At 41.6% G+C, this 27,138-nt stretch overlaps 3 protein-coding genes across 18 annotated transcripts in view; 1 reads left to right on the forward strand and 2 right to left on the reverse strand.

The window, feature by feature from the left end:
- The window catches only part of LOC140916026 (putative oxidoreductase ZK1290.5), a 74,318-nt gene extending 73,946 nt beyond the window's left edge, over positions 1–372 (reverse strand). For 4 of the 14 annotated variants that reach the window (XR_013636178.1, XM_078854079.1, XM_078854077.1 and 1 more), the window contains exon 1: positions 1–368. Coding sequence is in view for 10 of the 14 variants with exons in the window: in XM_078854079.1 (XP_078710205.1) it covers positions 1–106 (106 nt within the window). In the remaining 4 variants the exon portion in view is untranslated. The other 10 variants (XR_013636177.1, XM_078854076.1, XM_078854075.1 and 7 more) reach the window with 7 other exon arrangements.
- Positions 161–26,887, forward strand: DPH5 (diphthamide biosynthesis 5). 3 transcript variants are annotated; one of them, XM_073356902.1, is made up of 8 exons: positions 161–260; positions 636–813; positions 3,412–3,536; positions 8,337–8,454; positions 21,612–21,732; positions 24,136–24,175; positions 25,134–25,237; positions 26,644–26,887. In XM_073356902.1, exons 2-8 carry the CDS (start codon positions 679–681, stop codon positions 26,865–26,867), a joined length of 867 nt encoding a protein of 288 aa, XP_073213003.1. In that variant the 5' UTR covers positions 161–260; positions 636–678; the 3' UTR covers positions 26,868–26,887. The 3 variants fall into 3 exon arrangements, with proteins under 3 accessions (XP_073213003.1, XP_073213006.1, XP_073213004.1); XM_073356905.1 differs by having other exon boundaries at positions 8,337–8,445; XM_073356903.1 differs by lacking the exon at positions 161–260 and adding an exon at positions 267–367.
- SLC30A7 (solute carrier family 30 member 7) overlaps positions 16,713–27,138 on the reverse strand; it is a 64,360-nt gene continuing 53,934 nt past the window's right edge. Inside the window, exon 11 of the mRNA XM_073356881.2 lies at positions 16,713–16,816. Within this exon, the coding sequence (XP_073212982.2) occupies positions 16,805–16,816 (12 nt within the window). The 3' untranslated portion in view covers positions 16,713–16,804. The remainder of the gene's footprint in view (positions 16,817–27,138) is intronic.

Genomic DNA, 27,138 nt, shown 5'->3' on the forward strand with positions numbered 1-27,138 from the left:
CCAGCCCCAGCACGGGGATGTGTAAGCCATTGGAGAGGGGGAGCGTGCGGAGACCCAGCGGCGCCCGCTCAGGCGCCCAGGAGGCCATGCTGAGCCGGGTCCCCATCAGACCGCCTCCTCCGTCCGCGCTAGGCAACTGTCTCCAAGCCCCCGTCTCCTCCTCCCCTGCCGTCGTAAAGCGCCGCAAAGCGAGGCGGGCTTTACGGCGGGGAGCCGCGTGCTGCAAGGCGCCAGCGCCGATGCGGGGAGGTTCTTGGCCCGTGAGTCAGGCGGGGGCCGCCCCCGCTCCGGGCTCGGTGTCCCCTGTACGGAGCCAGCCAGGCCCAGCGCGCTCCGGGGCTAGCCTAGGCTGCTCCGCGTGCCGCTGGTAGAGCCTGGGCGGCGGCCCGGGGCGCGGAGGGAGGGGATGGTACAGGGGAAAGCTGCGGGGCGGGGGCTGCTTTGTGCCCGAGGTCCACATGGTGGAGGGACATCAAACGGCCCGGTGACCCCCTAGAGGGGACTGGGCCTGATGTCTGCCCAGCGCCCCCGCTGATCCGGAGCTCTGCAGGGGGAGAGTCTCCCTGCAGTGCTCCCCTGCGGAGCCACCCGGGTATCCATCCCTCCCGCTGACACCTGTTCCCTTCTTGTGGTAGGTCACACTCAGGAACTGGCGTCTGTTCCACTCCAGGAATTAAAATGCTTTACCTGATTGGACTAGGGCTGGGAGATGCCAAAGATATTACCGTGAAAGGACTGGAGGTTGTAAAGCACTGCCGCAGAGTATACCTGGAGGCCTACACGTCGGTCCTAACTGTAGGGAAGGAAGCACTGGTAGGTTTACGTGCCACTGAATTGAAAGTCTTTACTCTGTTATTTCAAAAAAGATATTAAGGGGGATGCAGGAATGGTGGATCAGTAACAGAACCAGGAAAAATAATAATGCAACTCATCAGAAGAAAGAATAGTAAAGCATCTTTGTGAGTGTAAATATGATCCTGACAAACCAGCATGCACTTTATATGAGTAACTTCCTTCCATAGTTCGTTAATCCACAGGAAATTCCAATATTTCAACATTTGTTTTCATCCCAAATTGTGACAAAGTCCAAATATCAACATTTTTCATAAAACAGAAAGTTAGAAAAATATCAGTTTAGAAATGCTTAAACATTTCATTGTTTAACTGGAACTTTCACCTGGTGCTTTAGTCAGTACCAGAGAAGTGTAAATTTGAGTGCACATTGGTGTGTCACACGATAACTGGCCTGTGTGGACCCTGCTGATGCATGCTGAAAGATCCTTAGTACAGTGGTTTTCAAACTTTTTTTTTTTGGCGACCCAGTTGAAGAAAATTGTTGATGCCCATGACCCAACGGAGCTGGGGATGATGGGTTTGGAGTGTGGGAGGGGCTTAGGGCAGAGGGTAGGGGTGAGGGCTGTGAGGTGGGGCCAGGAACGAGTGGTTCAGGGTGTGGGAAGGGGCTCTGGGCTGGGGCATTGGGTCGGATTGCGGGAGGGGGTCAGGGCTCTGGGCTGGGGGTGCAGACTTGAGTGGGGCTGGGGATGAGGGGTTTGGGTGCAGAAAAGGGTTCTGGATTGTGGGGGTGCTCAGGGCTGCTGCAGGGGATTGGGGCTTGGGGCACAGACTTACCTCAGGTGGCTCCCGGTCAGCGGCACAGAGGGGACGCTAAGGCAGGCTTCCTGCTTGTCCTGGCACCGTGGACCGCGCTGCGCCCCGGAAGCAGCCAGCAGCAGGTCCAGCTCTGAAGACACGCAAGCAGCTCTGCGCAGCTGTCGCCCACAGGCACCCCACCTAGCCTGCGCATATTCTCCCCCCCTCCCCCCGCATGTACACCCCCACCCTCTGCATACACCTTAGCACACACCTTAGGCACCCCTCCCTCCCCCAACTCCCATTGGCTGGTTCCCGGTCAAATGAAAAAGGGTGACCCTTAGGACATTGCTGACCAAGTTAAAAGTAGGTGGAAACTGGCTGCTTAATGGTTTGGAGGGCAATCACATATGAGCAGCAATACAGGGAATCAGAAGGCTGTCTAGAGATGAGGACTCTGGCCTGCAATGGATTGCTAAAACCATCCCATATTCTTGACATGTAGGGCCTCACAGGATGTGGGGATCTGGGGTAAAATCAAGCCCCTGCTCCAAATCGTGCAGAGCAGGGATTTGAAAACATCCCCCATCCTGGGTCTCCCCCATCCCAAATGAGTGCCCTTATAACTGAGCTATTGACTATTCTGGGAGACACACACACACTCACTGGAAAAATACCCAGTCTTCACTTGTACAAGGCCCTGACCTGGTAGATGTGCTGTCAGGCCCAACTGGAAAGATAGGAGTGGAATGCGAAGGTTGAGTTTCCTGCTGGGGTTTAGGCATGAGCTAGGGTTCCGAGCTGCTAATTAGCTATGTGGCAGCATAAAAATATAAGTGGCTCTGCAGAGGCCTACCAGCGGGGACTTTACACACCAGCTGAGCAATAACTTTGTGAATGTCAGTGGCACCTAAATATTGGTCTTGGGTGCCTAAGTTCCTTTGTGGGTCTCACCCGAAGTGATTTGCCCAAGGTCACATCATAGGTCTGTGGCAGAGCAGGGTATTGCACCTAGAACTACCAGATCCAAGGCTACTGCCCTAACCATAGGACCATCCTTTGTTACTCCTTTATGCTGTGCTCACTGTTATGCTGGTTCTTTTTGTTTTATACACTATCCTTTGTGTGTGGAGAGCAGAGCTGGAATTGATGTCACATTTTCTGTAAAGTCAGACCTTCCTGACCTCAGTTAGCTAAACAATTATGATTTCTATAGCTCCCAAAAATGTGCTAGGTGGCTTACAGAACAGAAAGACATGACATGTCCCTGCCCTGAAGAAGCTTGCTGTCTATGTAACAATAGTACTTACATAGCATGATGAAACTTGAGTTATGAGAATGTACAGATGTGGAAAATAATCACTAAACATTCTACAAAGGAACCAAGTCTCATGGTTCATATGTGAGGCCTTGATCCTGTGAATGCTTACACACATGCTTAATTTAAAGAACATGTGTAGTCCCATTGACTTCAGTGGGATTGCTCTTCTGTTTAACGGTAAGTGTTTGAAGGATCAGAGGCTAAATGTGTTATCAACATGCATGGAAAGGTATTCAGCATGCAGAACCAGAACTGGAGGGTGAATCTGAGGTGCAAAGAAACCAAGCATCAGCTGTTGGAGTCACATTTCCCTGGGGATACTAATAAAGAATGGTTTCAAGACTGGTTAATTACAACATGATATAAAAAAAACTAGGCCATAGCACAGTTTTAGTGAATGTCTAATCTATATCTGGTTGGATGCCGCAGAAGACAGACTAAGACAAATGGAAGTCATCACCAGCTGTCTCATTTTGATGTTTTTCTTCTATCTCTAGGAGGAGTTCTATGGGAGAGAATTGATTCTGGCTGACAGAGAAACAGTGGAACAAGAAGCGGATAATATTTTAAAAGATGCTGATCTCTGTGATGTTGCTTTTCTCGTAGTTGGTGATCCATTTGGGTAAGAAAAGGCAATATTTTAATTATTCTTCTGGCTTTGTCATTTGGCTACTTCTAGCTCTTAACAAATGGGAGTTCTCTCATGTTACCATAATTTTCTTAGTGGGAAAAAGAAACATTCCATTTTCATAATGGTAGGAGAGTCCCCCATTCTTTTTCTTGCACAACTGGCTACATTTGAATTTGATACAAATGTAAATAAGTAGTTCACATTTTATTCTCAGTCTTGTTTTGCAGTTCTCGCACCCAAACAGCTTGCAAAACATCCTTATCAGATAGGAACTCAGACCCACAGGCACTCACATAGATATATAAATCTTCCCTTCAAAAGTCAAGCAACAACTGTACAATTAATTGCCATTATCCAAGCTGCACTTCATAAAAAAAATTTGTTTTAGATTTTATCAGCTTAGCAGAAGAAGTGCTAGGCTGTTACAAAGTATGGTGCATTTCTTGATTATGTATTATTCATGCTTTGTAGTTATAAACCATGCTTTCTATTTTCAGTTGCTTTTTAAATGAATGCTGGGTGTTGGTTGCACATGCTAATGGTATTATCTAGTCTAGTCTTTAAGGATGGCTGAGCCATTATAAATGTCTTGTCAGTTTTGTTTATTAAGCTTCCTATTTCTGTTTCTTATTGCTGCTAGAAGCTATAGCCTTTTTCTTTCTCTAGAAGGATGTCTTTCTGCCTATGTAATCAAGCATCATCAATCTGTAATGTCAAGCCATACAGAAGAGCTCTTTGTCTCCAGCTGGTGATCCAAGACTATGTATCACAGCTTTAAGAGGCACAAGGAAAATTAAATCACTGAGAACAGTTTGGTGGGTGGGTACATTGGGGGGAGGGGCAAGATGTTATAAAGGAGAGGAATAACTTATGTACTACAGACTCTGGGGAAACATTGAGACAATTTTTTTTATTACTGTAGCTGCAGGTGATGCTGGCTATTTAGAAATATTAAAGTAATTATACTTGTAGTGTGCATTGCCATTAGAATCCAGGTTTAAGTTAAGGTGCAGTACCTATACCCTCTTGCTTTGATCCAGAAATAAGTTTAGGCATACAGGCCATATAACGACTGTGTCCATCAAAAAGTAGTTGGAGTTTGCATGGGGGTCACCAGGTCTGCTTCTGCAATGTGTATACCAATGTTTTTAATGACTAGAAACGCATGCTTTTATTATAACATAGTGCTCTATCTCAAGAAAGTATAAAGAATTTTCTAAAACTTTTATTTATGTGGTCTAAATGTGTAGGCTTTTAGGCCCCAATTCTGAAGTCAGGTCCATGTGGACAGACTCTGATGCCTGTGTGGAGCTCCACTGACTTCAGTGGGTCTCCATAAGGGAGGATATAAGGGTCCCCCTGCAAGAATCATGTTGGAGAACCAGGACCCTAAAATCTATCTCCAGGCAGCTTTGAAGTTAATTGGTGGTGGTGATGATCTAGAGCATTGTGCAGTGTATTATATGGCCACAATTTTCAAAGTTGGATCTCTAAAGCTAAGCGCTCCCCTCCCTCACCGAAAAGTGGCTTGCTGTTCGGAGAGGTTGAGCACCCAGAACTGCTACTATCAATGGGAGCTGCCAGTTCTCAGCATCTCTGAAAAACGGGTCACTTAAGAGCCTCATAATGGATTTTGTGGTTTAATTTAGGCACCTGAGTTCAAAAATTTGTTTGTGTTCCTTATAGAAACTTTCCCTCTAGGGTGGTCATCTAACCTTGGCCAAATCAGTTGGAGGTGGGGGAAACGTAGCAAACAAGAAGTGAAACTAAGGCTCTCGCGCTAACTCTTTCAGTCTATTAATATGTCATTTTTTGATGCTTAATCTGAGGGAAGTATGGATTAATTTTTAGCAGTAGATATAAAATTCGTAAAGCCCACGACAGACATTAACCATTTATAAGCAGGCTAAAAGAGTCCATGGTGTGTATTTCAGTCAATCAGTGTTTGGACTCTCAGGAGGGTTGAGGGCAACTTACTGAAGAACAGTGTTCTGAAGTTTAATGCACCCCGTTTCAGATTTTTTTTTTTTTCCTAATTACTCCAAGCACACCTGCTCCCTGGAATCTCTGAGGTGATTGACTGGTTGCTCCTAGTAACAAAGGGCAGGATTGTCCTATCCTGTGGAAAACCCTGTGTGAGGGTGACATAGGAGCCAGGACACTCCAAACGTTGACCTCAGAGTTTTCAAGTAATCTCCTCAAGAAGGAGAGGTTTAGCTAGTACAGAAAGGAGGTGGGTGGCCTTTCAGCCCCACAGGTAAGGGATGTCCCATCCTGCTGATACAAAGGCACAACACAAAGTGCAGCTACCCTGGAATTTTTCAGTTCTTTTCCCGTCCATTTGCAGTTGTGTCTGCAATATTGGTAGAATGTGTTAATGTAAACCAGGCAACTTTTAGCACCATGTCAAACAATGTGGTGACTGAAATAAATGCCCACCTGCATCCAGTTTATGCAAGTGCTTCCATAATTGCTACTGCCTGGTCTAGCACCAGTAGCATCTTCGCAGTGTGTGGAAAGTGGTAGCGTAGACAAGGGCACAGAGGGCTGACTCCCTCAGGCCCTCTGCTGCAATTGGCTGAGTCTCCATATGTGAATACACTGCCTGCAGCTGTGCTGCAACCCTTGTAAAGGAGCCAAGTGGGAGCAGATGCTGATTGGAGCAGATTTCAGTAAATAAAGCGAGCTGTTCCCCTGATTCAACTATTAGCAGACCCACAAAGTCTCCAGAGCCCTTATGCCATGGATCTGGAGAGATGGGGATGAGGCTGAAGAGCCAGCCCTCTGCTCTCCCTCAGCGGATGTGCTTGGGTCTCCTTTGCTCATGGAAGGGAGTGGAGGGGGGGTTAATAGGAGAGAGGTTTGCAGTTAATGAGGGAACTATTCTAAGTCTAGGATTACCTTACTGCTGTTCTCCTAGGTGTTGCAGTCTATCTCGAGCAGTACTTCCTGACTTCCCATAATTCAGACTCTACTAGTTAATCTGCTGTAGATGAATGAGCCTTTATCATATTTTTAAAAAACTGACACTTCGTCCCACCCCCACCAACTGCTGCCACATTTCTGTGTCCGTATCTGTGCACTTGAGCTGGCCAAGTAGTTGCATAACAGAAATGCACTAAGGTTGGGAAATGGTCAGGCCAGAGATTGAGAGAACTCCATGAGAATTCAGCTTGAACGACAGAGGATGTCAGGGCTAAAACAACCCTCCTATGTAATTAGTCAGCTCAGCCAGATACTAGTACTTTCCCTGTTTCACTTTATGGAATGGGCAGCACTAGCTGAGGTATCTTAGGAGAAAAGGAGACAGCTGAAGCAGTTGTTCAGATTTGACAGCTTTCTTATTTAAATGCATTGCAACATTTCACATGTAATGTGGAGAGTACAGTACTACTTTAACATCTTAACATGCACATGTACCATTTGAAATAAAAATTAATTTATTTTAAATTGTTGCAATTTAAAAATAAGACTAACTTGGATCTATTTCAGAGTAACAGCCGTGTTAGTCTGTATTCGCAAAAAGAAAAGGAGTACTTGTGGCACCTTAGAGACTAACCAATTTATTAGAGCATAAGCTTTCGTGAGCTACAGCTCACTTCATCAGATGCATATCGTGGAAACTGCAGCAGACTTTATATATACACAGAGAATATGAACCAATACCTCCTCCCACCCCACTGTCCTGCTGGTAATAGCTTATCTAAAGTGATCATCAGGTGCCCACCTGATGATCACTTTAGATAAGCTATTACCAGCAGGACAGTGGGGTGGGAGGAGGTATTGGTTCATATTCTCTGTGTATATATAAAGTCTGCTGCAGTTTCCACGATATGCATCTGATGAAGTGAGCTGTAGCTCACGAAAGCTTATGCTCTAATAAATTGGTTAGTCTCTAAGGTGCCACAAGTACTCCTTTTCTTTTTGGATCTATTTGTGCTTCTGACGCTGATCATATTTGGAACTCAAGCCTGCAATTCTTCCTCTGGGCAAAGTTCCCATTAACCTGACTGAGAGTTTTGTCCAAGTGTGAAGATGCAGGGTGCATGTTGACTGATGGGTATATTGAGCCAAATTCAGCTTGTGGTAAGTTTCAAAGGGGATTGCTCCTATTTACTTTTGGAACGAATTTGCATGTTGTTTATATATCCCAAAGCATTTTCCCCGAGTCTTGTGGATTTCAGTACTTAAATATATGAAAGACAATAGTTCTAAAAGCCAGGCTTGGCTTTTCCAAGGTTAATATATAGCTACTGTATACATTTGTATACAATATGTATAAATCTTTAAAACGTTCTGTATACTGTGTAGTTCTGTCTTTCGAACATGTTTTCACAGGCTTTCAGTGCAAATGTGAGATGGCCTGGTTGCATAGTAATTATAGGAATACTGGAGGTATGCCCAAGTTCTCCGTGCTAAGCTTAGCTGACATTTGCTATTCAACAGACATCCAGCAGACACCTGCAAAAGACAAAGGACAAATGGAACTGTCCTCTTTAAGTTGCTACCAAAAGTTACTTTAAAAAGTAAAAAATATGCTACTGTTGCAGTTTTAACTTTGAAAAAACAACTGAGAGCTGTGAAATTCATGTGGGTCCCTGTGCTTTCTAGCCCTTTTTTTTGCTACTTATTGTTATGATAAAGTCAGAGTAAAGCCCTTACTACCACTCTTGGCATGCTGCATAGCTTTACTCATGAAGCATTTTAATTTTACTTTCAAAACAAACTATGTTGATGGTTATGCTCAGTCAGTGTATTTTGTCAATCTAACCCATTTCTTCCTTACCACAGGGCCACAACACACAGTGATCTTGTTTTGCGTGCAGTAAAGCTTGGGATTTCATACAGGGTTATTCATAATGCTTCCATAATGAATGCAGTGGGCTGCTGCGGTTTACAGGTAACTCTTGTACGTACTGTTCTACAATTGTTAATATTTGAATCAGCAATCTCTACCGCTCTGACATTATGGAAGGGCTGCATGAAGCAATCTAAACTTTTAAGGAAGACAGCTGTAGAAATTCTGGCCAGTTCTCAGAATATGTTAACATTTCCTTTTCAGAGTGTTCCATGCATTTATCATTATGTAACTTAACATTTGGGAGGCAAAATGCCTATTTGTATTGATGTATGTGTGAGTAAATGGGTGACAATTCTGGTTTCTCTCCCCCACAAAAAAACTAGGCAGTATTTTCTATGTATTTCATATGTAAAGCATTGTGTGTGTATGATGATTGTTTTGCCCTGTTAGCTTACTGTTCCTACTGGTGATCATCTGGTGAGAGAAAGTTATCTCCTTGAGAAATATACCATCAATGGAAATAAAATGGGTACATACATGATTCCGTGTGTTATCCCAAACCCAGATGTAAAGTGATGTCAAAAATTTAGCATCAGACACATCCCTTCCCTCCTGAGTTGATCCTCACCTCTTTAATCTTCCTACATGTCTGCCAACAGCTAAGGGATCTTTGATTTTTTGTTTTATCAGAGGAATGCAAGGATGAGAGCCACATACCTTGAATTTTTTTTAAAAAAAAGATATTAGCCTATTGCATGTCCCATAAATTGGTTATTTTGGGCCTTGGAAGCTCATAAAAGTAGAGACCTATTTTCTTTAATATTTTTAAATTTCTGTCATAGTCTGCTCTGCCTGTTTTGTAAAATCTTCCTTATGTTCCCCTCCTTGCTCCTGTCCCTGTCCCAGTTTCCCCAATCAGAGAATCAACTGCTGGCAGCTACATAGTTTCAAGGGAAGAAAAGAAAATAATTCTACTCCTCAAGGCAAAAGCTGGAATAGTTTTATTTTATGAATATAGGGAAAATGGTTGCTGGTTGGCTGGAAAACTCACAGGAACTCCCTGACTCAATTGTGGGATAATTTAGTGTCAAATATAAACAGCTTTCAAGCCATGTAACTACTATAGGTCTGGTTTTTCTACTTCTCACAAAGTTAAGGCAGTGATGATCTAATTGGTGTCCAGCGAGCTAATACTAGGCAGTTTCCTTTCATAGATGTCCAGAAAACGCTCTGCTTTTCATACAGGAAAAATGCTAGACTAACATGTATCATCACTAATCATACATATATTAGCTATCTGCAACTTTCCCCTCCGTTACTCTTGTTAATGATGAGCATTGGCAGTGTGCTCAGCCCTTCCCCTACTCTGTCCCCAAGGAACTTGTCATTGAAGGCCTGCACATGTGTAGGCCCCTGTGAAGAGTAAGTGAGGCTGTATGTGAACATAGGGGTCTGCTTGTGAGGAGCCAATTTGAGGATCAGGGTGTAAATAAGCGATGAGATGCATGTCCAGGGCAATTCCATCTCAGAAGGAAGAGGTCCTTTCTAGCCTAAGGAAGGGAGAGCTGCCTGTTTTTAACAGAAATAACTGATACCTCCAAAGTTATACCAGAAATACTAGCAGCCTTACTTGAGTAGTTGCCAGCAACAGCATATCTGTACCGGTTGTAGATATGGCGTAGGCTTCAGCTCTGAGCAGACTTCCATGCCACAGGGTGAATCTACACTGGCCCTGGAGGAATAATTTCCAAGCCAGGGAGACGTACCCATGATCGCTTTGATTGAGCTAGTGTGCTGAAAAATAGCAGTGTAGCTGTGGCTGCACAGGGAGTGGGACAGGCTTGCCATTCCAAATGCAATCCCATCTGAAACGCGAGGTATGTACTGAAGGTGGCTAACCCGTCCCTGTGCCACCACAGCCATGGCTACACTGCTGTTTTTAGTGCACTGACTCAGTCAAAGCATGGGTATGCCTACCTGACTTGGAAATTATACCTCCAGCTCCGTTGTACACATACTCACAGTGGTAGAAATGTCTGAGCCCCGTGTGCTCTCATACTTAACTGCTAGTTCAACAGCACCATTCTTAAAATGTGAATGTTAATTGTAGTGTGCCCACAGGGAACGCAACCCGTGACCTTCGCAATGTGATAATTCTCCCCATGAGTACTTTCTCACAACACCTGTCTGTTGCTGAAAGGAGAGATCATATTATCTTTTAGGGAGGAAGTAGACTTTTGGTGTTACAATCTACATAGGCAGTAGACGGTGGCAGGTGTCGCATGGCTGCACTTTTATGGGTAGGGTAGCACAGGGGTTGGCTCCTTACCCTATCTGCTTTATTATGGTGCACAGCCTGCTTCTATAGTCAAGAGCTGGCAATGGATTCCTACTACTCGTTAGCATGGGATGGTCTTGCATTCTGTGCCATGAGGAGAGAAACTGAAGGTCTCACCCTCCAATCCAAACTCTGACAGAATAAAAGGAAAATATAGACATCTGACAGTGCAAGTGTCTATATTAAAAATCTATAGTGTTTCTGAAAGTTTGTCCTGCCTTGTAGCGGTTGTACAGGGAGAGCATCTAATGCTGCTACAGAGAGGCAATTTCTAATCAAGGACTGCCCTTAAAACAATCCATGCTGTAGACCACATATGCATGTCTCTAGAGTTGTCTTTACTTTCTTTATCCAATGCTGGGGGAACCTACCATGACAGAAACATGGAGTTATTCACCCTGGCAATAGTCTTTTTCCTTCCTAACCTGGGAGGTGCTTCTCTCTCGTAAATCAACATATTCCCATTCTTGTAAAAAGCACTTTGGGAAATCATGATCATGTTATATTACAGGATCGTAACCAGCTGAATGTTTAAATCTTCAGTGTACTTTGAGGGAGCAAACAAATAATGAAGGGAGATCAAAGCAGACAAGGCACCTCTCATTTATTAAAAGTTGTGGCTGTTACTTCCATCATCCCTTAAAACCCTCCACTTCTTTATTTTCATAATTGTCTCCTGTCATGAATTAATTTCATTTGTTTTAGGAGCAGCTGCTTTTTTGAAGCATTTTGTTACTTTTTAGTGTGGCGGGGATTCCTCTTATACATACATGACCACAGAACAGGTTTGTTTTTTTTCCTTTTATTCTGATCTTGATACAAAATGTCTTACTCTACTAGCGAAAAACAGGAAACACCTTTATAGATTGTACTTACGGTTTTCAGAACAATGAGCTGTAGCTGCTGATTAGACTCTGTCTGGGTGAAATGCAGTTACTGCTCAAGCTGCTCACAAAAGAATGCGTCTCTTATATGATCAGACCAATGTTCAGTTCTTTCTGTGAAGCATAACATGCAGTTAATTGCATATTCTTACTGCACAGAGTAAGTCAGTGGAGAAAGCATTCTGCTACTATACATCACTTTTTGTGTACTGATTTCTATAAAGATGCTGCCATGAGCTAGGGTTGGACTTACTGTTTCTGGGACTGAAGAAGCAGAAATGTAGTTTTTGCTATTTTACAAAAGCTCATTAAAAGTAAAATATTTTGGAAGGAAAAACATGCCTCCACTCTGAAAACATCTTTTCCGCGCAGTCCAGATCTGCGCTGCTGGTATGGAGAATCACTGTGGTAACAGATTAGAGACTGCATGTGATAAAAATGTTAAAGAAGCTATTGCATTGGTTCATATCACATTAAAGGGGCAAGATCTCCCCCTTTTTTAAAAAAAAAAAAATAAAAATCCTTTAATGCTGAGCTTCTGAAAAGCTCTTTCGCTGCAGTTTTTGATACAGTTGGCTGGAGCTTTTTTGAGAGCTGGGTCAGTTAGGCAGATTGAAAGACAGCTGTAAGCACTAGTCACATTGTGCCAAAGCCTCTAGATCCCTCCTGTGCCCATCTCTCCACCCTGTTTGTTCTCTGCCATACTGGTTGTAGTATCAGGCTTTTGTTCAAGATTTGGAGAATGTTCCTTTTTATTTTTCCAAAATGAGACAAACAAGATGGGTGGGAAAGTGCCTTGGATGTGAATTGTCACTTAAACCTGGTACCGCTGGGCTCATTTCTCCATTGCCCTCTGGACTCTGACTGTAATTTGGATGGTCTCAGTGGTATTTGTTAAGTAGCATCACAGTTGCTGGCACTAAGCACCATTCTAAAGGCCCTGCAGTTCTGTGTCTGTGCATGTGGAATGATCCTGCCAGGGAGCCTGGGGCGGGGGGGTAGCCCCACAGGAATGCAGTCCAAAGCCCTCACATAGCACTTCTGTTGGTATCTGCTGGAGCACTGCAGCCTTTTGCCCGAGCAGCTAAGCTGTACTCCTGGTGGTGTTGGGAACCTGTGATTTCAGCTCTTCCCCTGCTCACCTACTTGGGGAAAGAGGCATGGCCTCAGCCCCATTTATTCCCGTGAGTCTACACCACGGGTTCTCAGCCTTTTTCTTTCTGAGGCCCCCCCCAACATGCTGTAAAAAGTCCACGGCCCCCCTGTGCCTCAACAACTGGTTTTCTGCATATAAAAGCCAGGGCCAGCATTAGGGGGTAGCAAGCAGGGCAGTTGCCCGGAGCCCCATGCAGCTAAGTTGCTCAGGCTTCGGCTTCAGCCCCGGGTGGCAGGGATCTGGGCTTCATCCCCATACAGTGGGATTTCAGCTTTCTGCCCTGAGCCCCAGTGAGTCTGACACTGGCCCTGCTTGGTGGACCACCTGAAACCTGCTTGCGGCCCCTGGTTGAGAACCACTGCTCTAGTCCATGTAGCCTGTAGGTAGAAGGAAGGGAGAAGTCCTTTGCTGTCTTCTACAGGCTTCAGTTTTTCACTCTTAGGCCAACTGCTGGGGCAAAAATGGCTTGTAATTTTCCCCTCCCCCGAATGCCGTAATAAAAAGCTGCTGTAGCACTGAACTGTGAGGCAGGGGACAAGTTGTGGGGACAGATATAAAAACTAGGACCTACAAAGAGGGGGGACAGTAGGGGAGAGGTTGACTAACGAAAGCCAGAGAGTAGGGGGAGAGAGAACAGAAGAAGAAGGGAAGGAACCAACTAAGGGTGAGAGGCTTGGAATAGATGGAGGGAAAAAAAGCCATAAGCAAATTGCTCTAGTTTTATCAGTATTGCTTTTGGCAACCACATCCAATTACTGTTCCCATTAATTAGCTGAAAATTGGCCTTGTGTGCACACTTCGTGCACCACCCTAAATTTATAATCCCCATACATTTGAAAGGGACATTCTTTCCCTGTTCATAGGACCAAAACTAAATGAATGCCCTGGTGTGCCTCAAGAAACAGCTCTAAAGAGCCAGTACCTGGGAAGTAGTCCAGACCTAGGCTGTCTGCAGTATGTTACTGTAGTTTTCCTTGCATGCCCTTGCTATGCTACCAAAGGCCTTTCTGTAAGTCATGGCTCAAACTGGTCCTTTTGCATAACCTCTCTTCCCTAGTTTAGGAGCTTCAGTAGAGCTGCTTAAGCCCTCAGCCTTCATCCTTCCAATTAGTGCTATTCATCTCTCTCTTTTTGGTGGGAGTGTACTGACTAACATGACTGACAGCTAGAGTAAGAAGAGCTGCTCAGCTCTGGGTAAACAACATTGTCAAGTCCATAAGCATTTTTTTAAAAGGTAGCAAGGAAAAATGCCTCATGTCCTGGCCCTTTTGCAAGGTAAATCCATTCAGCCTTCAGAACAGCCTCATTTAGATCTGAATAAACGTCTATCTCCTTTGATCCCTCAGTAACTGCTTTGTCCTGCTTTGAGCAGGGGGTTGGACTAGATGACCTTCTGGGGTCCCTTCCAACCCTGATATTCTATGATTCTATGTAACTCATTACACTGATAATTTTCAATTACTAGCTACCTAATTAACATTTACAAATGTAACTACAGTGTGAAGTAGATTTACATTTTAACCAATCACTGGTATTTTGTAACTGAAAAATACAAATACAGAACTGTGGTGTTCACTTCTGTAGTATCTAAGCACTTTGTGAGGAATGAATAAACCTCACAACATTCATGTCCTGTAGAGGAAGTATTATTTACAAATGGGAAACTGAGGCACACAGTAGTTATGAGATTTGCCCAAAGGTCACACAGGAAGCCTGTAGGAAATAGAACTCTTATTTCCTGACTCTGTTCTGTGCCTTAACCACACGATCATCTGTCTTCCCTCAAATGGAAGAAATATAATACAAACATTTTTCATTCATTAAAATAGTAACCAAATATATCTTACTGTCTCCAGTTTGTTTTCCTACTAAATGCCCTGAGTCTTTATTGTGTAAGTTAGCACTTGTTTTGCACACCCTCTAAATGCTAGTTCAGTGCAAGTGATCCTACTTTATTGCTTCCATGTGCTGTGTAATTTACAGCACCATTTGTCACCACTGAATCTGACCCAGAAACATCCACCTACCAGGGTGAATTTGGCAACTGTGTTTCAGGTTAATACAGGGGAGGTGGGGGAAGAGAGATTTTGAGCTAATGTTTCTATATATGAAAAGCCTAAGAAGGGTTCCAGAGCCTCTAAGGTGACTTTACCCTTTTGGATTATGTCCTGTATCCTTCACATGCTCTCGATGGAAGAAGGCTCTTAATGTTGAGTCCCATCTTACTCACGTGGAAGACATTTTCTGAGCACCAACAGGGAAGGCATCTCAGCCTAGAGAGAGAGAGAGACTTCCCTTTGTTCTTTTGCCTAAAGTTACTAGGTTGAAAGCCATGGCTGCTGCGTAGCATCAGCCATAGGATGCAGAAACAATCCCATTCAGTGCTCTTTCTCCAACTTGTTAGCCATCTCCCCCCATCTCCATTCTCTGTGATTGACAGCTCCCAGGAATTCTAGCCCAGTCGTGTGTGATGCAGAAACAGCATTTTAAGTAAAAGTTTTAATTTTCTATGCTTACAATTTTATAAAACTGGGCAAGACAGTGTGAATGATAAGTCTAAGCCTAAGGCTCATTTTAAATGGCCAAAAGTCATAAGCAACTTCAAATTTCGTTTTTTTGTTTTAATACCTCTGCTGACAGGACTGTAGTTACCCTTGAACTTCCTTGTAGTGGTTACCCTTGAACTTCCCAACCTTGCCCCTAGTTATTAGATATTAGCACAGTATGCCTCCTTTGGTATGAGAAATACCTGGGGAAATCGGGTATCAAGAGCAAAAAATTCCTTTTTTAAGGATGAACATTGTGTAGTATCACAGCCAAAGTCCTGATACCAAAGATGAAAGAAAGGGAATCACTTTCTGCAGCAGTGTTTACCAGCAAGTAAGCACTAAGATCCTATGATGCAAGGTGCTGAGTGGCTCTTAATGCTCATTGACCTGTTTCCACTTACATTATTGGGGCCAAGAGTAGCCCTTTTGACTTAAGTGTGAGTTGAGCTTCACGTACATCTCCCAGGAATAGACTCCATAATGGTATTAGTTGCAGCATATTCTTACCCTGTAAGAATGTCACGTCATATAAACCATGATTCTCAACACAGCAAAGAAGATCAAAGGTAGCCCTTGGTTGCATATTGTTCAATTCCCTTTACAGTCTGCTGGGAGTCTGCACATGCGTAAGAGCTGCAGATTTGGGTCTAAAATACTTAAGAAGAATGCTTTTGTATTCACCTACTGAAATGTTCCTGGTGAGTAACCCATTTTCTGAACAGCTTCTAAAGCTGTTTTGACATTTTAAGAAAGGAGACAGTGTACATAATTGACAGAATGCAGTGTCATGGTTACAGTTGATGCAGCAATAATTCTGGGAAAAGATGCTGCAAAAATAAACCTTTGCATGTTGAAATATTTCTTTCTTCGTTTCCCTGCAGCGGGTACAATAGTGGCCTTGAATATTAAATTGCATCTTCTCTGCTGTTTGTTTTAGTACACTACTGTGTTTGAGGGGGAAAGAAAAATGTTTTTTTTTTCGTTTACTTTTCCCTACTTAGCCTCTGCTCCTTCTTTTTCATGTTTTGTGTTCATTAGCTATTTGGCCACAACACTAAGAAGGGTTTCTTTTGGTCTGGACCACAATAGGATAGATTCTGATCTAATTTAAACCAGTCTGCATAATGAGTAATTCCACTGAAGGTTGAAGTCTTCAGTGGGTTTACACTTCTATAACTGAGATTAGAATATAGCCCATTCTCTCTAATATGCTTCATTCCACCTTGTTTATATTTAGCCTGACGGCTGAACTGCGCTGTTTAAAAATACTGGTACAAAATAACTGCAGGCTCCCTAGTCTTTGGTACAAAAAGTGGTTTGCTCTTCTTTCATTTTAAGTATCTAAATAAAATAGAAAGCACTAAATATATTTGCAGTTTATGCTGGGACAAAACAAAGCAAAGCGTGAAGAATGGGGGAAACTGACCACCTTGTTTGCACTGCTTTATGATGCATTTTGTGGGAGGCGTTCAGGTCTAGCAGATCAGGCACTGGATTGGTAGTCAGGAGACCTGGCTGCTCTTCCTGGCTTTTAGTAGTTGTACTGTAACAGATAATCATAGAAAAGATTTGTTTCAAACATCTACAAGCACATGAAGTTTCTCACTTTTCTGAAGATGCCGCTTTTGTAAGCTTCCCATGAAGATTTTGAACGTTAGAGAAGAGGGAGACTGGTTTGTCTCTACTGCTGCTGATTTGAAAGGCCTGCCCATCCATCCACTAAATCCAAATGCAGTGCCTTCCTCTGTCGAAATTCTAGCTGTGTGTGGGACCCTAAGACAGGAATCCGATAAATCTGATGTTCAATGCAAGTGTGTGATACTTGAGATGTTTGAGCTCTCACATACAAGACACCTTTCCTCCACAAATGCCAGGCTGTGTTTAATGAAGGACACAGCACTATCAAGATTGCTCAGAAATTAATTTGTTTCCTTCTTTAAGGGGCTATTGTTGTGTTAGCCATTTTATGTCTGATTAGTTCGTTGAAGATGTCATTCAGGCTATTATAAGTTTCTGCTTAAAAAAGCTCAGAACAGAGTGTCTGATCATCACTTGTTTTGTTCTGTACAAAATACACAATGAATATGAAAACTGCAGTGGTTTTACAGCTATGTGCCAACAACATCAAGTTTTACATTTTGATTTCTAGGTCCTGATCCAAAAGTCCAGTGAGGTCAATGGAAAGACTCAGTTTGATTTCTTTCTGGTTGAAATGGAATATCACAGAGCAGGATCCTTTTAGGATATTAGCGTTGTTTGTTTAATAATATCTATTGCTCCCTCTGCATTAAGGCTTTTCTTGTGAGTCATTTGCTTTATGCTGGATTTCAAGAGGCAGAAATAATAGCATAACATAGTACAGCAGCCTCATGTATCAGCCTCTTGAACCAAGAAAGTACCATATCTTTGCAGGGTGTAGGAAAGAGAGTTAAAATACTAGTTTTATTAAATAAGCAAGTTTTGCTGACAAATGATCATGTTTCTTCAAACTTATGTAGGCTTGTTCTGCCACAGGAGTAGTGTCCAAGTATGTGCTGATGTATGATATGGGTGGGAAATTTGTGCCTGTGCATATACAAATGTTTGCATGCACAACAGCTGTAATTTATTGAGGTCCTCAATTTATGGACCTCAATCAACTCCATTAATTCTTCGATCCCACAGCATTTTGAAAATGATAGTATACCAGTGAATTGCGAAAGCCAAAAGTAATTTTCTCCTATTTATCCTGCTTCTCCTTCATTTCTAAGAAGGAATATTAAATGTTTGGGGACCACCAGAAAGGCACATGCAGTAAAAATAAGGAAACTTCTCTCAAAATCTAACTCGTACAGGGGTATAAATGACATGGATGGTTGTGCCCCCAATAATACAGTGGTGCCTCGTGTTGCTCTGAAAGCAATTTCTGTGCTGGCCAGTGGTGCAAAAACAGGTGTTAAATGTTTGATGCTGGAAGAATTGCCTCCTTATTGAATCAGTACTTCTTGAAAGTATGCTAAAGTATTTTACATTCATTAACAGTATTTTACAGACTTTTTCCTTTCCTTTTCCAAGATACATATACATCTTTTGGACCTTCAATTTAAATGAAAGACCTGTTACTGATAGTGTATAAAAGAGAAGTCTAATGAGTTAGTACAGTTTTGACAACTGCTTACAAAATAAGGTACTCATTTAATGACATCTTAGTGAAAGAGAGGTCTCTGCCACAATTCACTGAGAAGCAGTGCTGTGAGAAATAACAGAATTGGGTTAATTGGTAATAGGAAGTGGGAAGCTTTACCCCCTTGGTCTCTAGTTCACACCTAGTTCAGGTCAGCAGTCATTGTGGAGAGCGGGGTAGTGGTTAAAGGAGTGATTAGCCTCAGTACTGCCATCATATGGTAACGTGAAGTGAGTTGGTTGTTTCCGTTCAGTGCGTAGAGGGATGGTTGTCTGCATTGCAGATATCATCACCCAGTTATCACCCAATCTCTAACCACCCTTTTCTTTGATCTGTGCTGCAAAGAAAAGCTTTTCTGCTCCATGTGTACTTGGCCACCAGTGGCACCACAGGTCAGGCCTTCTTTAGGAGAGGAGACTACTCCTACTTGGGTAGTGAATGATCTCCTGATGGTTTCAGATGTCAGCCCGTAAGCAAGTCCATTCGTGCTAGGCCCATGGCTGACCATGGGTTGCTGCACCAATGACTAGAGGTTGCTGCTAGTTTGTCTGATCACCTTCAGTGATCCCAGTCATATTGGGAAGTCTGCAAATTATTAGAGATAATTGATCTGATAGCCAAGATCTTTGGATGCTGCTTGTCTCCCAGACTCATCTTCCATATGAGGTGACAAGGTATTTCTAATGTGGAAGTAGAATATACCCAGTAGTGATAATATACAATTGTGTAATGGCTTGTCCTGTTAACTTTGTTCGCCCGTTTTCTGCCAGTGTTTTTTATAGCTATAAAATGAAACTGAACATTTATTCATTTACCAAAGTATTTATAGTTCACACTTTAAGGCAAGTGGATCACTAATTAAGCTTTAATATTAAAGGCTAGTCTGTGTGCAGAGCATAAGCTTTAATTAAAAAAAAGGTGGGGGGGGGGTTGGGGAGAGGGTTAAACCTTTCAACCGGTGTTTCAATAGCCTCTGGCCATAGTTTGGTACCAAATGGAAAGGGTCCAGCTAATTGAAAAATACTTGGGTTTTTTTTTTTTTGTTGGATTTCTACAACATGGGCCTTAAAAAGTTAAAAATTACATGAAGACCTTATCCTTCGATGTGACTTTTTTTAAGTTTACCAGCAGGACCTCATGGTTATAAAATGTGAAATATGGGTACATGTCTTTGAGTTACTGAAGTGTAATATTTAAATGAGGAAATAGTTTGTGTAATATGCCAAGAATAATTGAACATACTGTCCTCCTATCAGAATAAATGAGTAACCCTTGGGCACCAGTTCCGTAGAAAACTAACTTGTTTCTGCTTTGAAGCATCACAAAAATCCAAGCTGAAATAGCAGACCTGATTCTCTGGTGCCCTCTGGCCACTTCGTGGTGCTCTGGCAGTGCAAAGGAGCTGTGCTCATGGCTTAAATGGCCAGAGGGAAATCCCCAGATGGCATAGAACCACCATAATGTCTTCTGTGTAAGATTTAAAGAAAGGGTAGCAGAGGACAGAGTGCAGCTCCTCCTTCTCTGCAGAAAGCAGGTGGGAATTCCTCCTCCTGTCCCAGGCTTGAAAAGAGCTCTTCGTACGTACACGTGTACACACACAGTCTCACACTCTCTCTATTTAACTGTGTCTTGTGTGCCGCCTGTAGCTAGGAGCCTGGTAAGAGGAGGCAGAGAAGAAATAGTTGGGGAGTTAAGAGATGTTCTTCTCTCATCTGCTTTTAGCAGACAAGGGGGAATGCACTCCTTCCTTTGCTTTGGTGTAGGATTTAAAATAAGGGGAGCAGTTGGAGTATGTAGCCATGATGGAGAGGGACGTAGCCAGGCCCTGTATCAGGGAGCTGCAAATCCACCTTTGTTGTCCCACCCTAGACCTGCACTGACTACAACCTGGCTAAGACAGGGTCTTGAAGATGTGTTTCTACCTTTTGAGGTGAGACAGTAAACAGACCAGGATTTGGTGTTTATTGCCTCTGCTGCCTTCCGGATCAAATTAACTTAGTGTAGATGCATAAATACGTTTTCCAACTCCCAGCCCTGAAACTCAACCTGGGATCTTAAAGCCAAGCTGAGTTATTTCCTTTGTATGAATCAACACCAGTAATAGATTTGCAGGCCAAATTCTGCCTTTAATTACAACTCAGGAAAATATTTCTATTTTATGCTGCCTCTTACAATACCCATCTGGAACTAATCTACAGAACTATATCAAATATCTTCCATGGCACACCTTTCCCATTACTGTGAAGACAGCCAATATATGACGGCAAGACTGAGGGACAAGTGAATGTAATTGCCACTGTGTCTGCCTACAAATGAGGGTGCATGTGCCCACACACAAAATATATCTGTAGCCGCTGTCCTCTAATCCTCATGGTATTGGTTGTCTCTCAAATTCTAACTTCATTTGCACAGGGACAGCATCTTCATATATAGCACACGCATCCTGTGAGCACTATTTTAATACAAATATTACAAGAATAATTTATCCCCAGGCTTGTAGAAGCATTACACGGGCAGTGCAGATGCCACAGCAGTATTGGAGGCTGCCTACCTGCTTCCTTATAGATTTAGGAAATAATCTACTACAGTTTTGCTTCAGTTTTTCAAAAGGGCCTAGTCTACCTTGACTTAACTGGAGAATTTTTCCTGAATAAGGACATGATTGGGTCTTTTTAAGTATAGAAGGAATATTGAAAGTTAATGAAGAATGGTGACCAGAATAAAGAGCTGGATACAAGCCTTAGGGGGCAGCTTCACTACTCATTCTCTAACATGCATCGCTGCCTGGAGGATGACAGAACAGTAGTTAACTTCCTATTCCATAGCAGAGAGGGAACTTAGTTTTTTCTTTGTATCTAAGTCTGGAACAAAGTCTTGTTAATGCACCATTCCAACAACCTGCAGTGCAGCAAGGGGAGAACAGGACAAACAGGACACCTTTTTTAAAAAGAGGTATTAATTTATTCTTTCCTGTGTGTGCAGCAAAATCGTTGAGAAAATACCCTTTTATATAAGGGTGCCTTAGTTCCAGTCTGATGCTCCCTCCTTAACACACTCACGACTTCCTCGCTTTTAGTTTTGTCAAACCTTAATTTCCTAATATTTAATGTATAGAAACTTTGTAATCCACACTTAAGTAATTTCTTCTTTGCTTGTGTGGGTTTTTTTCTTTTAGTTGTACAACTTTGGAGAAACAGTATCTGTAGTTTTCTGGACGGATACGTGGAAACCAGAAAGCTTTTTTGACAAGATTCAGAAGAACAAGCAGAATGGAATGCACACGCTGTGCTTACTAGGTAACAGATATCTGTCTTTGTTCTGTAGTCACTTTTTTATACAACATCCAGAGGCTATGGTGGTAAACATAATACATTTAGAAGAAAAATGTTCTTAATTGTTTGAAGAAAATATACTAAAAATTGCATCCTTTGTGGATTGCTCATGTGAATTTAGAATAGCTTTACTGGCCCTATCTTGTTTAACTGTGGCCTGCAATTTCTAAAAAGGAGTCAAGAAACCAAAAAAACCCCTGTGCTTCAATAGAAGTCAACAAGGATCAGAGATCTGCATATGCTGTTAAAATGCAGCATGAGTTTAAGGACAAGTGTATCTCCTGTTCAAGATCCAAATCAGGTTGCAGTAATTAGCAAGTGTCATCTTTTCCAAGATCTATTAAGGTCTAAACAATTAAAAAAGAGGCATGTCGTATTAGCCAGATGTGTAGTATTTAATTAAATGATTTTCATCTTCTAATATAGCATTCATTAGTCTGAAGACATTTACAGTGTGACAAGGTTACATTGTAATATATAAAAACACTGTAAAGCAAGGATCTAAAACAGATGACTGATTTTAAATTAGCACCATCCTCAGTAGCTCACATTTTGTCTGATCTTTTTATTTAGCCCTATCCTGTAATCCAAATCTTAAATACCAGTGCTGGAAACACATAAGCCTGTGTAACTCTAACATGATAATAGTCCCATTGCATAAAATTATACACATGCCTAAGAGTGTGCAGGTTCGAGCCCTTGGTTTGTGACCACTTCAAGAATGAGAGCCTTTCTGTATGTCTCTTGGGCTGAGGAGGGAGCTGTCAGTGCTTAATAAATTACTAGTTTAAGTAAAAACATGCATTCTGTGGGAGATTGGAAGAACCTTAGTCTGGAAACAATTTAAATGTACAAGTGTCATTGCACATTTGGCTGACTTTCCAAATGCACAGGAATGTTTCCAGAGGTGGTTAAAATCAGATTTTTGGTAACTTTTTAAAGAAACATGAACTTAAATTTAAGTTTTCAGAAGTGTAAGTCCTATTATTACAAGTTAACAAACTTAAGAAGGGAAGCAGGAGGGAGATTTTTCTTTTTTGGTTCACTTACTCTGCATCTGTTAGCATTTAATCCTTTGCACTGTTTTTCATTTTGTGTTGATTTTAACATTGCGGTTTTGCAAAACCACAAAGTTTGGGGTGTGGGGAGGGGGGAGAATTCATGGCAGGTATAGGACTTAAATCTAATTAAGTCATATTTGAAACTTGATAATTTCAAATTAAGTGTTCCTTTAATACCACTTGGTTGTGGTCTATTTTAATTGATTTAGTCAAATTACATTAAAGGATATTTCACAAATGAGTAAAAGCAAAATGCAGAAACAGTGCTATTAGAATATGGTTGTGATTTGGAAGTACCGTAACTTTAACTTACGATAAATTGTACCTCTAGTTCCCACAACTTAAAAAAATAAAAATAAAATGCCAGTTTATGCACAGATCCTGTTATAAAAACCTTTTCCTCAGAATTTCCTTGGCAGAGGCTGATGCTAAAATCTGAACAGCGATTTTAAGACTGAAAACATACCCCAACTTTTACCTTTTTTGTACAGCTTTTTTACAAATTGAATACAGATTTAAGATGTGATGTAAGTCTCCTGCCTACAGATTTGAGTGTAATGCACTATGATTTGAACACCAAGTCAAAAATTGTGAGTCAGTACAAGCTAAACATTCTACTGTTTAGTATATAATTTCCACTGCTACCTATTGTAGAACTTGAGTGCCTGTCAGAGATAATGCAGGTGCCTCAGTCTCCTTAAAATTGCAGAGTTGCTCTGTATTTAAAACACACACATCCAGAAATTGTAGCAGGAAGAAACTGCTAATGAATTAGGTTCCTGTGTGGTGGTTAAAGTGAATGCTGTTGTTCAGTTATGCTGCTTTACCTTCTGACTACCGAGGTGCAGCTGAACCTAGAATATATGAATGAAGTGTGCAATACATCTGGCTTCCAGAAACTTCTATGTTTAAATGTTTTAGAACAGTATCATTGAGATTTTTCAATCTTATGACAACTGTGCCCATCATTGTAGTACTTAAGTGTTTTAAGGGCTGTTTTACATTGACTCTAGTGCAAATAAGAACAATGCAATCCCAGGTAAAATTTCATCTTCATAAAAGGAAAGTTTTTCTTCATAACTACTATTTGAAGCTCAGAATAGAGCTGATACTGCTTTGCTAGAAATCCATGTTTGTAGTTCCCTCACTAGCTAAAATATTGGTGTATGAAAAGCAGAAGAGACCTGCTAATTTAAACTACTAACTAAGCCCTTACCCGTTTAGACAGTTAAGATGAGTGAGAAGATTACAGTATCTCAGATGAAGTCTTTATTTGTGCGTGATAAATATAACTTTTATCCTGCAGACATAAAAGTAAAGGAGCAATCTCTGGAAAACCTGATGAAGTGAGTCACTATTTTGAAAATAAATATATTGTCAGCATGTTCTAGTGAAAACTGGTTGAAGATCCTTCCTCCTACTCAGTAATACTGCACTCACCTGTTTCTTAGATGCTCACTTGTAATGAAGTAAAGCACTTAGGCATGGTTCTGCATTCACTGCAATAAATGAGAGTTTTGCCATTGATTACAATGGGATCGAGCCCTTAATTTGCAATAATTGCACACTAGATTTTGGTATTGTGTTCAATAAACAAAACATTTTGTCTTAACTAGGTCCTTCTATAAGAGGTTGTTCAGTGAATGAAGTCTTATAATTGTACAATCTTGCACAGTATAGTCTCTCTCAGCTGAAAGCAAGACAGTGCTCTGAATCATCTCAGTGCACTGGCCAGAAACTGCATCTGGAGTACTGCCATTCCATTCTCTTAACACCAAACAGAAGCATTTTTAATAGTGTTAGTTTAACTAAGTTCATATAGCTGTCTCAAAGAAGTTTGTCATTTCTAAACCATCTTTTTATAATTGGGTCTATAAACTTTTGCTTCAAGACATGCTGTAACTTTTGGCCTAGACTCACATTCATAAACTTCGTTTGAATGTAGCCAGAATTGGCAAACTCGCCAAAGAGTTTGAGAAATTTCTGCTTTGTAGTTATCTGCTTACATGATGATTGTTGGAAGTAAATGCAGACACTGTAGTTTCCAGCAGTCTCACTTGAATCTTAAGATAGCAAAATATCAGCCACTTATGCCCTGCTGCTTTACAAGTGTGCAGAGAGCCCAGGGACTGCAATTGAGCTGAAATTCACCCCCACCCCCACGGCCTATGGATTACTTAAACCATATGGGTTATGTTAAAGCTGAAATGTGCCATAGAGATAATGGAATGAAATACAATAACCTAGTATTCTGTGGTTGAATAGTATTTGGCAAGGCAGTTATTACTTTATTTTTTCCATCAGAGGAAAGAAGATTTATGAATCACCACGGTACATGAGTGTGAACCAAGCTGCAGAACAGCTTCTTGCCATTGTTCAAAATAGGAGGCTTCAAGGAGAAGAACCAGGTACATATTTAATAGTAGTTTCCAGGTGCTAGTACTCCAGGCTTCCCCTTTCTCTACCTTTACTGAGGAGTCTCTACTACTGAGCAGCTCCTGTCTTGAAGTGAAACTGGGCTACCCTCAACCCTAGTCAGCTGATCACAAGATGTGTTTGGCAAAGCCCAAGCTGTACTGCAGGCAGTGAGCACTGGTGAATGGGAGTTAGTGGTTCCTGGAGGTATAGTCAAGGTCTTCAGTCTGGTTCAACTGGTATAGTTACCATTCATCTTTCCGTTTGGTACATCAGATTAAACAAGGGGAGGCTGTTTGAATGGATCAGAATGGAGGGTTTATTTACACAGGTTTTTAGAACTGTTAGAATATTTTAACATTGACATTTCCCTTTAACTATACTGTGAATGCCTTAGACAATTGTACCTCAAGATTTTCATATGATAGACACCTAAGTCACTTCACTAGTTATTGGCCAAATTCTTATTTACCCCAGGGTAAATTCAGGTTAATCCCATTGATAGAAGTAGGCTTGGAAGAATTAGATTTGGTGGTAGATGTATATATGATAAAATAGATACAAGCTGACATTTACATTGTCAATTTACAGATGAAGAAATACTGCTTGAATTTAGTTTGATTTAAAAATATTTACTGTGTATATTTTGACAGTGTGAAGTTAAAGCTTTGTTTTTGAATCTCAGCATCAGACACTCCCCATAACAAATTTTAAATTGATAAATCAAAAAAAGTTTAAAACCCATAATTTTGTGGAACTGTAAAAATTGGATAAAATGCATAAACTATTATTGGTATGTCCGTTATAAAAAAATCAAATTCTACCAAGCCTTTATATTAGGTAGCTACTTTACATTTGTACTGTTACTGAGAGCAGAGCTAAAACAAACACCCCCTTAATTCACTTGTATTTCTATTAAAATTTGTTTTGATTTTTAAATTTACAAAATACACATTTTAGAGCAAATTCCCTTCCCTTATTCCTTTAGTAGTTTACTTCTCTCTCCTGAGGTCTGGAAGTAGGAGGGCGAAGGTAGTCTTCTCACCTAGACCAGTATCCTGCTACTGGCACTGACTGAAAGGAGGACTCACTTGGAGAAGGGAACTAGCACCCCTCTTCTGTGTATTTGCCACGTCCCATTTTAAACTACAGTTAGTAAGTGGCTTATAATACTGCATCTCCTTGAAGAACAGAGTTCCATCCCATTTTGCCAAAAAACTCTTGGCTTTAAAGTGTTAGATTAAAATCAGACTGGAATCTTGAGAGTCAATGCTTTTGTAAATGTAAAATACATTCATTACTTTCAGTGAAGCAAATATTGCTCAGTAAAGAGATTGAATTTGCTCTCTAGAAAATGAAAGATGAATTATTTCCTGAAATTATATTTTCTTTTTTGTAGAAGTTACAGAGAGCACACTCTGTGTTGGCCTAGCAAGGGTGGGTGCCATGGATCAGAAAATTGCTTCAGGCACTTTACAACAGCTGTCCACCGTAGAATTAGGTGGCCCACTACATTCCATGATCATAGCAGGCAATATGCATCCTCTGGAAATAGATATGCTTAAGCTCTTTGCTGTGGATGAATCTAGCTTTGAAGACAATGAATGTCAAAGGAACACTTGAATAAAGAGCCTTTACCTGTCCCCTGCTTTGTGGCAATTTTTAAAATTTAGATTTTTTTCCCATCCTTACTTTAAACATACAAACAGCATAAGTGGACTTATACTCTGCTACCGACAACACTAGGGGAGTATGAACATTCCCTTGAACAGGAGTTCACATACTCTGCAGATGAAGACATGGAACTGCAAGGAAAGTGTCTTGCTGGTTTCAGGACTGCTTATCAGGAAGGTTTCACAGGTTTGAGCTCATCCTGGGGAGAAGCTTCCCCTTC

Source organism: Lepidochelys kempii, chromosome 8 (assembly GCF_965140285.1).
Source record: "Lepidochelys kempii isolate rLepKem1 chromosome 8, rLepKem1.hap1, whole genome shotgun sequence".
NCBI classification, from domain to species: Eukaryota; Metazoa; Chordata; order Testudines; family Cheloniidae; genus Lepidochelys; species Lepidochelys kempii.

Excerpts from the sequence above, each read along its gene's own strand:
- DPH5 (XM_073356902.1), top strand. The coding sequence starts at position 679 with ATGCTTTACCTGATTGGACTAGGGCTGGGAGATGCCAAAGATATTACC. Across the intron at positions 3,537-8,336 it reads GTAGTTGGTGATCCATTTGG|GGCCACAACACACAGTGATC; the intron begins GTAAGAAAAGGC and ends TCCTTACCACAG. Across the intron at positions 24,176-25,133 it reads TCTCTGGAAAACCTGATGAA|AGGAAAGAAGATTTATGAAT; the intron begins GTGAGTCACTAT and ends TTTTTCCATCAG.